The sequence below is a fragment of the Scomber japonicus genome, chromosome 9 (assembly GCF_027409825.1).
Source record: "Scomber japonicus isolate fScoJap1 chromosome 9, fScoJap1.pri, whole genome shotgun sequence".
NCBI classification, from domain to species: domain Eukaryota; kingdom Metazoa; phylum Chordata; class Actinopteri; order Scombriformes; family Scombridae; genus Scomber; species Scomber japonicus.
This window is the reverse complement of record NC_070586.1, coordinates 30,077,380-30,089,751: the sequence shown is the minus strand read 5'-3', so window position 1 is coordinate 30,089,751 and position 12,372 is coordinate 30,077,380. Positions and strand designations below refer to the sequence as shown.

Sequence of the window (12,372 nt, the reverse complement as noted above, 5' to 3'; positions counted from 1 at the left end):
ACTCATTTAAAATAAGAACCATTTAAAGGGATCTTAAACATGATATTGAATTAATTAATTAATTAAATATGGCACGTGATATTGTTCTAAAAGAGACTGATGCTAAAGCTACAGGTGAAAAGTCAGAATCTTAATCATTTGATGAGACATGTAGAGGACATGAATGAATCTTATATTGCTGTAGCGTACATAACCCTACTTACCTTACACACCTGGACAAGAAAGAAAGAGGTTATTTTTGAAAAGTAACCAGTGTGTTTGTTGAACATAGTGCTATATCAAATAAAGTTGGCTAAATCCATTGGATCAGGACATGAGCCGCTAATGTCACCCTTCACTCTGATATATTAGGAGGGGGGGAAATATTACAAAGTGCTAGTCGTGACCCCTAATGTACCCTGAATCCCACAAAATCTTTGTTAGCAACTGAAATGCTCCTCGCCCTGGGAAGTAATGCTAGGTTAATACACTGTAGGTAATAAGCTAATTCAAGTTAGCTGGGCATTCTAACATTTGCAGCTTATGTTACAATACATCACAGCATGTAATCCTATTCTTACTCTTTTGGTCTTGTGTTTATGGTTTTGGAAAGACTAAATAAAAAGATATGGCTCTGCTACATATAGCCCCATGCACACCATTTAAGCGTAGAAAATCCCAAGCTTGACGTGCCTGCTGTGCATAGTTACTCTTCCTACGTTAGCAAATGGTCAATTCCCAGCTTACAAACATTTGAATTATACCACATGTAGCTTTCACCATTTTTCTTCTCATAACTTTTCCTTTCCACAAAGCAACATAAAAGTCCATGAGTCAAGTTCAGAGAGTCCAGTATACTGTATTATGTCAGATAACGGTCACACACAGTCACAGGAAGAGAACAAAATAGCAAGTGAAAGTAACCATCTGGGTCTTTCTCCGTTAGGAAAAAAAGACAGACACACATCATTATTAAACAGTCTTGCCTTCAGCGCTGTTCTCTCCAGACTCAACCACCTACGTAGCTGTTGAAATACAGCAGACAGTTGTTTGGGTTCATACCACGGATCATGATGAATGAAGCTGTTACTGGTCATTTACCACAGTTTATTTACCATATATTATAATGTAACATTTGTAAAAAGTACACACATGTATATATATGAGTGCACATTCAGATAATTGGTCGAAGAACACATTTTGAAAACCCATTTACGAATGGTTTAAATGGATGATGAAAAGTAAATATGAGAACATCCCAGAGCACCAAGATCTGTACTCAGTGTTTATTTTTCCTCTGTTTATTTCTCGGCTCTATTAAATTAATTATAATGTGATCAACTTCACAAATCATTAAGGAAATCAAAAGTCACTATGTAAATTATACTTACTGCCGGCAATATGTGTAGGCTGTACATTTTATATGACAATTACTGTCCGTTCTTTTCTGACTTGTTTCTCTGGTGTTGGATAATTTCATTTGAGGGGCTCATTTCTCGAGATGAAAACGCTACAGGGACTAGAGTTAGACAGAGACCTCTGACTGGCAGCATGATCAGAAAAAGCAGCAGAAAACCTTTTAGCTTGGCTGATCTTTCATTTGTTCTGCTGCTCAGTTGCTTATCATGCTGTTTCCCTGCTCTGTTTGTAGCATTTTGCCGTTGATTACGTTACCTGACAGAGCAGAGGTGCCCGAATGAGGAGAAATCGAGGAAATGCGTTTATTAAGATGAACAAATCATTAAATCATTATCCTTAGTACTCCTCTAGAGGCAGGGCAGAACGTGAAAAGTCATGCTGCTGTTCCTCCTTAGCTAATTGAGGACATAGAGGGTCAGGTGGGTCAGAAGCTCACCAATCAATACCGCTGCACCCCTTTACTTCCATTGAGAAATATTTTCATTTTCATTACCCCAGGTCCAGGATTCTCTGCAGTCGATTAATTGTCTCCTTTGCTTCTTTACCAGTCCCACTTCCCTCCCACACAGCCTTGTGTTTGATGAGAGGTCCGCTGATTCTGTGCAGCAGACACACAGTAGTTTGGACACAGAGCCTCACAGTGTGCACAGCTCACTGGTGGAGGGAGTGGGTCTGAGGGCAAGGCAGCACAGGCTCGGAGGGGAGGGCAGCCATTAGACCCGGGTGGTACCCGGCTGGCCTCGGACCTCCCAGCTCCTGAGTGGTGGGCTCCATGCCCATGTTGAGGTGCAGCGACAGGTGGGCATGGCAGTAATCCAGAACCGACTGCTCACACCTGTACAACGTCAGAGCACTCAGCTGCCGCGGTATCTGTAAAGAAACACAAAGCAGAAAAAGGAAAGAGGAGAAAAAGAGATAGAGGCACATGTAAGCCTTCTGAATCAGCCTCCGTTTCAACATTTTATCCGCTCTCAGAATATTTGGAATTGGCTTAATATACTTCATGCAGCCGCGCCACAGTGCTGTCATTAATGCAGCCTTGGCCGGTGATACAGTGCGTGCCCCAAGACCTGAGATCTGTGGTGCTCAAACACCCACTTTTAGCTGGAGTGATTTATATGCAAGATGAAAGCCTTAAGCAAGAGTGCACACATATTTTCTGCCCTCTTTTAAATGGAGTCAAGGCTCCATTTAGAAGAGAGTGCTTATTACATTACAAGCACTTTGCTGATTCAAAGACCCTTCTTAGTTTTGCGTGCAACTGTGGTCTGAATTATGTCAATTAAATGGGCTACAGCTGCATCATAGCCTGTTTGATATTGATATTAATATCTTAATGTCTATTGATGCTTTAACACAAAATATGGATGCACTCATATATTTTGAAATGCACAAAGCAGCAGAACAGTGTATAGTAACATTCATGTATGTCAGATAACACAGAGCACATGCAGCACTTGCACAATGGGCAAATCAAGTCAAGTCAATTTTATTTATATAGCGCCAAATCACAAGAGACGTTATCTCTGGGCACTTTTCATACAGAGCAGATCTAGATCATACTCTTTCATTTACAGAGACCCGACATTCCCCAGTGAGAAAGCACTTAGTGACAGTGGCTAGGAAAAAAAACCCCTTTAATAGTCCAACTCCACATTGAGACATACAGTATTACAGCATTTTCCTTTCACTTTAAAAGCCTTTTCTTCTAAACAATAAGTAATTCCAGTTATCAATCATTATGTATTAATATTTTCTAAAGTGAGGAGTGATGAATGAATATAGTAAATGTGTATTGTTTGCTGTTTGTTAAGCCATTAAAGTCCCCACAGCCTTTTCAAAGCACCTACGTGGGAAATGACAGATCACAGTAACTCCCCCGAGTTGTGGGGACAACATCTATTGTTAAATATTGTATGTTGACTCTTATTGGATCACAAAAGGATTTACTCAAAGCTGATTTGAGACAGAAAATGCTTTTTTCTGTATCTGGTTAGATCAAGTTTTCACACAGCACCATTCCATTCGGACCTACGCATTTTTCACAGCTTTCAAAAGGTTATGTTTTCCTTTCCCGAACCATCCAGCTCCGTTTATTTGTGCGTTAATGGGAAGATTAGTTGAAAACGCTCTATTGTCTAATTCAGCAGCTGAACTTTGCACACTACTTCAGAGGACTTAATAAAAAATTCATGAACAACAATGCTCCGAATGCAAAATGAGCTAAGTAGGGAGGAGGTTGGGGGTCTGTATCTGGGAGCTCTCTGTACAAATTGTCAAGGGGAAAGGCTACATTGTGGACTTATTTTCCCCAATTATTGCAATAGTAAAAGTCAAACATGTAAGTGGTGAAGTCAATATAAATTAGGTTGCTTGGCTGGTTGAACCCCCCCCCCTGCCTTTGTACAGCGGTAGTTGGCAGAGCGCTTATAACCTTTGTCTCTTTAACATTTCTGCCTTGTCCGTTTAACTTCCACATTGCCAGTTTATCCCGGCTGAAATCCAAAGGTGCCATAAAATAAACTGAGCTGCAGTAACTGAGACAATAAAAGGCCTTTTTTTGTGCCCTGGGGACCCTTACAGATCTGTAAATACATGAATAAATACACCCTTCAGAAAGGTATAGAGCTATTATTATACAGGTCTCCACATAAAACAGCCTGAACAGTCCAGACAGCATAAAAAGATTTAAAATAGAAAGCTTCCTGTGACCTCTTAAATGGAAAAACTGATACTTGTTGGATGTTTTGGACTGAAATAACATTTGGGGTTTTTATGGATTTGTGTCATTCAATCAAGTCAAAGGGATTTTAAAGCAGTCACGTTCCCGCAATGCAAAGCTTTGAGAGCGACTGTTGGTTTGTTTCTGTTGTGCTTCAAACATATATCCTGCTTACCATCATTGTGCTGATTGATTTCATCCTCCTCAAAGAACCCGACACAAATAGCTTCCCATTTTTTAACATTATGTACAGTCTGACGCAATTGCTGCATCAAGGTTTTTTGCCTACATGTGCAATCTAGTGTTAAGAATTGAGAATTGAGCCTCTTCAGATTCAAAGAAAGTAAAAAATGTCTTCACATATGTGCAACACTTTTAACACAACACTGGCCAGTGTCAGGGCTCCAAAGATTCCAAATTATGTCGACGTGAAACTAAATTTTCTGCTCACCCACGAGGTGTAGTATGATGCAATGTGTGTGGTGATGGCTCGGCTTGGACTAGATGCTGTAACATTGTGACATTTCTATGCAAACAGCAGATACTGCAGTGAAAAACTAATTTCCAAAATAGCATGTATGCAAATTTTTGTCTGACATAGATGTGTACGCTTCCAATCCAAAGAACACAGGCATACAGAGGTACACACACACACACACACACACACACACACACACAAACATGCATAATATACTAACCCCCCGCCCCTCCAGCATGTTTGATGGTAAAGTCTGATCAAAAAACAACCGAACTGTATCACAACCTTTTTCTGGTTTTTTATTGCCTCCTCCTCAAACACTTTAGTCGGTTGCTGCCTTTTCCAGCACTTTACTTGAACTGTCACCTATACAGTAGCTTACATAACGTGCACTCTCAGCCTGCAGTTGACTGAATTATGCTGTCATTCTCTTTTCACATGGAGCTGCTTACCATGAAATAAACTATCATTTCTATTTCACGGTGACTTTAATTTTTTACTAATGCCCTCCCCAGTATTCTTGACTGACAGCTGAGGGTGGTATATCTGCAACTTTTCTTCCTTACATTTTGCTGAGTATAAAACTGGAACGCTTAAGCCTATGTGACTTACTTAATATCAGCCTCGTAAGCCACACTTTATAAAATAAGGTTCTCAAAATACTATGCAATCAATTACAGTTTTTACCAGGCATTGATAGGATAGGTGACATCACCAGTTTATCTATTACTCTTTAATGCAAGTTTCAGTGAGCTTGTGAGCAAAGTATAGGGTTGTGAGACAGCAGGTGATGGATTACTCTGTTTCATTGTATTTATAGGGATAGCAATGCTTTAGCTAAATGGTAAGCTCAGGGTGCAAACATGCTGTTGGTAACCTGGTTTGCCAACTTATTAGCATGCTAACATTTGCTAGTATGCAAAACCACAAGTACTGTACAGCTGAGGCTAATGGCATAACATTTTGACCTGTTCATGGCGTGAAAATGGAAGTCTGGCGATCATGAAAGTGAAGAAAATTCATCCAAAGGGGAACATGAATGTGTGTACTATATTTTATAACAAGGCATAGAAGCCTCTAACAAATGTCCATGCTATTTCCATTCAATATTTGTTGAGTTGAGTCTGGAACAAAAGCAGCTGACTAATGCGGCTTCTTTAAGATGCTACTGCTGTATCTAAAATTTGGCCACATTTATACATACTTGCAGTATAAAGAAGCCGATCTATTGAAGTACAGCTGCCTGGTACAAGATCAACAAGGTCACATTTTCAATTCCTGCAACATCCTAATGTATTTCAATTAGCTGCCACATTGCAGTCTTCTCCTGCAGTGTTTTTGTGGAAGATATCAAACAGCTTTTCTCACTCAATGCTGGTCGCTATGGATAAGAGCATCCACTAATGGCTAAAATACAAAATGTCAAAACAAAGTAAATTAACTTAATGTCAGCTCTCTTCATAAGTGTGATCAAGTCTCAGTGCAGTTGAGAGTCATTTAATTGGGATAAATGTTGTTGTATCTTTCACTCAGCTGGGTCAACAAAACATTGCATTGCATTTATGCTCCATTCACAATGAGCACACCCTGTCTTTTTTCCCCACTGTGTCGTCATGAGCAGGGCTCAATATCCGGCTAAATATCTGCATTTCTGAATCAGTAAACTAAAATAGGATCAATTTCATGTCTTAGCATAGAAGAAAAGAATAAAAGCCTTTTTGGCCAACCAAGCAGAGTGAGCATTCAGGTTTAATCAGGAATATTGGGGAAATGTTGGCTGTTATGGTTGGAGCTCTTAGAGAGGTGAGTCATTGGCTAGCATAGCTGGGATAGCTGCCAAAAGAGCCGCTTATGGCTGAACGCAGCATGCAGTTGATTTTGCTTGAGGCATGATCACCGTCTTTCCACAACTTTAATGGCTGAGGAAGTCTTTTCCAATCTAGTTTTGCTCCACACAACCGGATAAATATGAAATGAATTCAAATCTCTTGATTACAATAGCTTTCTGAGAATAGCCTTGTTTCGTCTTGACAACTCTAAGTCATCATTCAGTGAGTCACTGGCCACTTGCCAAGATAATAAAGCTGGCATCTGGCATCAGCCTGATCTCGTCTTCTCTTTATGTTAACCATTTAAACTATAGCTGAACCAATCTACCCTGAAGTGAACATAAAGAGAAGAGAGCCTGTTATTACCTGTGTGAAATCTCCATTTCAGGTGCTGTGTTGTGAGATGCATTTATACATGATCTTATTATATTTCCTTTTCAATTTTATGATTGTTTTCTCCTTTTTACATCTTCCTCTCAGCTAAAAAGACATGACATGTATCACTGCAAACCTCTAGAGTCTCAAGTGTTAGGAAATTATTTTCTCAATAGTTCTGGGAATTGTTTTGGGCTTCAAGTGGCCACAGCTATTGGCATAAACAATAGCATTTTTTTTATATATTTCTTAAATTATTTTATTCTAAATCTGTGTGTGTTTGCTTAGATGTTGATAACAGATAAAGCAAACTGGTTAATATTGGGATAAAAAAAGAGGAGGAGGAGTTGTTAGATAAACAAAAATGCTAAAATATAAATGGCACAAACTTCAAACATGGGTGGAAATTGCCTACTTTAAATGAAAAGATGGAGACAACACATTATCATAGGCATATGCAGAGAAGTGAGGAGAACTGAGAGTGTGGTTTTCATACAGTACACCTTCCAGTCTGCCCTCAGCAAACATAAGAACTAAAATCCTCACCCCAGGCAACATGACAAATTATTCACCACCAGTTCTTGTGGCCATTTCTGCCCAAGACAAGACAGCAGTGTGGAGTTTAGAGTTTTCTGTGTAGCACACCCTTCACCAAGTCTTTTTCTTGTTGTAATGTTAATAATTCACACAGTTGATAAATCCTGATGCTTGCCTGGCTGTTTTGAGTTGTTCATAGCTTGGTAAAAAAAAGTAAAGTAGATCTGACTCAATGGAGAATAAAATAAAATATTTAAAATGAGATATTTAGAAGTGGAGGCCTGACTTTATGCAATAGCCTAATATCAGAAACTTCCAGTGTTACATAAACTGCTTCTCTGACAAATTCATTGTTTTATAACAAAAGTCACAGTTCCTCAATAAAACACTCCACTGACCCACTCGAGAGCACTTTGCTGCAGATGAAGAAGAGGACAATGATATAAACTCTTATGACAAGCCGCACAGCAATTAATTCTAATTCCCAAGCTGTTATCTTTGGATTGCTAATAAAAACATTCACATAGGTGGTCTCGCCTTTGCACTGCTCTGAATGTAGGTCATGCTGCAGCTAAATGATTCCCAATTAGGTGATAGGCAGCTGCACCATGCCAGCATGCCTCAGACTGGCACGGGAGGCATGAGCTCCCATTGGCATATTAACAGCATCCTCCGCCCGAGCTGTGCTGCTGCTCTCTGTCAGCTGGATAATTCACTCAGTGGTCAACGCTGTGGCGGGAGAGCACAGACAAGCCTCTATTATCATCATCACACACCCATGGATGCTGAATGGCATGCTAATGGCCACAAGAATCTACTTCCCTGATTGTTGCTTTGCATGGATAAATTGAAAAATGATTTCAGGGTGAGTGACAGAGACATGTAGCTGATAACAAGTGGTCGGTAAACTTAATTAAGCGTAGAATACTGTAGTGTAGGAGGGGAACACACTTTCAGATATTGTGCATTGTACATGTTCGTTATTATAAATGTTAGAAAACGCTGAATGAATTTGCAGAACATTAGCATCCTCCCTGAAAGGTTTTATTATCAATCAGGAGGGGGGAAAAAAAAACTAACATCCATCTGAAAAGAAAACCTAAAGTTGTACATTGTAATACTGCATGTGCTAGAATTCTCGAAAGATCTTTTGCTGACTTTAATATTTACCATGTAATTACATTTCTATTTGAAAAGCGTTTTGCATTTGTCAAAATAACCATAATCCTTCAGATGTGGGGATTTATCTTCTCCTAATGCTGCTCATCCTATTTTCTGCTCATCAATGTTGGCAACGCGTGCTGAGATTTACTGACGGACAATTTGTGAGTCACTACTGTCTTTTCTGATGTATGTAGATAGTGAGTAACCTGAATATGGATACCGAAAAAAGATAGATGCGTAGATTCATCCATATTCAACGCTGGGCATACAGTACAGTAAGAAGAGATGTGTGCTACACTACACTGTTTGGTTCATTCTCCCTCGCTGACTGTTTTTCCCTCTCTTCACACTCCCACACATATTCCTGAGTGCACACATACACACACACACACACACACATACAGTATGTGCTGATGCTGCTTGTCAAAACACCTATTAAATACCTCAAACCTGAAAAAAAGAGAAATGTAGCGTTTCTAAGGTCACAGTTGTTTACTTATAACTGTGATGGTATTATAGTATTATAATATCTCTTTTTTATTTGATTATTTCATTATATTTATTATATTTATTCAAAGCTTCATTATGTAACAAACATTGCACACATAAGGTAGAGCTGAAGGCTGCTTTCCTTCTGTAACATGCTTTGTACTGAGGACTAAATATTGCCGTCCTTGATGCCATTCCAATAATCTCTATGACAAGAAAAATAAATCTACAGCATAGGCTTTTTTTTATGTGGACAGAGACCTAAAATAATCCAATTTGAAAGTATGCCAGATGTTGCCCACATTGTATACAACATCTTACATGAAATTGAAACATTGAGGGATTTTTGTATGTATGAATGCTACAAGCCAATGCTGGTATTATTTCATTTACTGTAAGCTCTGGTTTTATGAGTAGACCAACTCTGATTTACTGGGAAAATATAATAATGTAGCCTTGGACTGCACCAGAAAAACACAATTGAACAGATCTCCTCCAAAGCAAGAATACAGAGAAGACTCAAGAATAGGGCTGAACAATTAATCGAAATTTTATTGAAATTGCCTGCTGCAATTTCAAATAATAGGAGGCAAAATGTGTGCCTAAATATTATTACCACAACATTTAACATTAAAAATAGTTGTGCTGCAGAGATGTCCTGGCCATAATCATATTTTACAGACTTAGAAAAACATTTTAGTTTGGTACAAAGCAAAAATCAAACCATAATCATTTAAATATGTTTTTCAACAAGAATTGCAATATAATGTTGCAAATTACATTGGAATTGCAGTGTCAGTCAAAATAATCGCAATTAGACATTTTTTAATTTTGCCCTATTGAAGAATAGACATTAGTATTGCTGACCTGCAGAAAACATGGATAGCTAAGTCAGGCTGAACAAGCTTCTGACTCTTTTTGCTGCAACAGATAATTAATTTCTTCAGGGCAGTTAAAATGCTGTTGAAGTAGTTTTAACTGATATTTTTTGTATTACCAATGAATCACATGACTACATGTACATGAAATGGATCACTTAGAAATGTAGCCAAAGATAATTATCACTTGATGCCACAGTTCTTCTCAGCTCTGCAGAGCTTTTCAGCATCTTTTAGCTCATTATTTAGGTTTATACCGCATGCAATTTTACTCTTTTGGTTCACTTTCACCAAATTTTGGCCTATGTACCCAGCTGTATTCAGAAAGAAATTTACAAGTACACTGTAATCTACCTGTCCTGTACTAAACTGCAGACTCATGAACGTACTGTAAAGCATTTAGCACAGTTGGTGGAGACCAAACCAGAGCTATACATAGAGTGAAAACTGCATTTACATTTGTCTGGTAGCTAGAAACAAAACTCCAAACTGATTGTTTGCTTATACTGTAAGTTCATCATGTCAACTTAAAAGCTGGTAATATGTCAGCACTGTATATTAGGAGTCTTTGTAAGGCAACGAAAACACAACACGTTTTTTTTTCACACTAATTAAAACATGCTTAGGAATATTATGTTCCATTCATACCAAGTCTGTCCTGCTGGATGCTACTAAATCTTACACAGCGGTCCTCTAAATGCAAGACTTCAAGAATTCAGTGCACCGAGGCCAGGCCATTTCATTCTCTAATGGATTTCTGGAGTTTATCAGCCTTGCTTTGTCCAGATGAGATACCGAGCTAATGTTGCAAATCACAGATAATTCAGTAAGTTCAAAAAATATATAAAAGACTAGACTGACAGACTTGTGTTAAATTGATATGCTAATAATACAATCACCTCTGTTCAGACTGAATGCTCATCAACTGTGTGGATGAATGCTTGAGAAAAGTTGGATGATATTTTGTTTGATGGGAAGATTTTCAGATAGTTTCCACACACAGAGTTGGAGCCTGCTTTTCTATGTGAATATGCAGATATGCCAGTACTCCAGGACTTCAGAGATACAATCATGTTTGGATAGTCCAATTAACTGATTTGTTTACAGAGTTCAGCCATGACTAAAAATTTTGCAAAAAAGGATATGTAAAAGTTTGGGCTTGGGGTTATGTGGGAATTAGAGTTGAATTTAAAAACAGGGAGAGGTTAGGGATTGGGTTTTCGGGATTTTGGGGTTGAGATCAACCTAAATTCAGTTTTAGGGGCTACAACCCTCTGATTTAAGAGAGACTACTGCTACTGTGTATTTCCCTGTTGGTTTTCTCTCTGTTACATTCTACTCTCAATAGTCATTGTCAGTGAGACTTAACAACACGAGGAAGCTGGGCTAACAAGCTATCTGCTAATTAAGGAAATCTCTGACAAATACCCAAATCGTGCATAAGGCAGGTAATTAGCTCACAAAATGTTTCCTCAGTTACATTTCCCCTCCAGCACTATATTTACACTTCTGCATTTTAAGATTCTTATTGTTTCAGGGAATTAAAACAGGATATTTTTAAATGTTGTACCTGGAATCAGTGGGCTCAGACTGTGCACAAGGGACACTTTTTTGAGCCAGTTTATGGGTTAACCATTTTGTCAGTTACTGGAGCCAGAATATCCAAATTTAGGAGAATAGCTGTGGAGGGACAAAAGAGCACCTGAGTTTATAGACTACATGCTCTCAACTACCTAACCTTTAACCAAGACACATCATGATTGAACTTAATGTATGTGAGGAAAAGCCATATCAGATATAAATTATTATAATATTACTATTGCATGTCTGGGAATTACATTTCTGGCATTTAACATATTTATCCAGCAGGTTACTGTGAAATTGGATATGATGCTTTTCAAATGAATGGAAGTCGAATAAAACATTTGAATATTATGTAACTTACTGTTTAATCACATTTAGCTTTCACTGATACAGTAGATACCCCATACCCTATCCCTACCCTATCATATTATATGGACATTTTCAATTAATTAAGCATGGTCTTTACTGGTCTTGTCAAATATATTTTATTTGATTGATGTTTAATGCCTCTGTCTCTTTTGCAGATGTTCAAACAATCAAGATTAAATTATTTAAATGACTACATGATGATTATTTTAAATCCCAATGGAATGTGTAGAGTTTGCAATACTCTGTCTTGAAAACAAGTAGTGTCTACAGTCTTCGTCTCAGGCTGCAGGTACAATCTGCACCAATCAAAGGGTCAGAAAGTAGGTTATATGGCGCTGAAGTGACAAAAGCTGGGTGAATAAAGCCTTAAAAATCACTAGCTGCTGCTTGTTAAGCTTGCTGCTGTGAGCTGACAGTAATAACTGATCTCACATTTTGATCAACTCCTCTTCCTGTCTAGTCTGGATTTTGGCAGCCGGACAATCAGAGAAGACATTGCCTGGAAATATTTTAGTGAGCAAATCAAACTAAAGCTGTAAAGGTGAAAGG

At 38.4% G+C, this 12,372-nt stretch overlaps 1 protein-coding gene across 1 annotated transcript in view; it reads right to left on the bottom strand.

Annotated features, from left to right (window-relative positions):
• Positions 1–2,049: 2,049 nt before the first annotated feature.
• Positions 2,050–12,372, bottom strand: part of LOC128365280 (leucine-rich repeat transmembrane neuronal protein 4) — a 43,656-nt gene continuing 33,333 nt past the window's right edge. The window contains exon 3 of the mRNA XM_053325955.1: positions 2,050–2,268. Within this exon, the coding sequence (XP_053181930.1) occupies positions 2,050–2,268 (219 nt within the window). The remainder of the gene's footprint in view (positions 2,269–12,372) is intronic.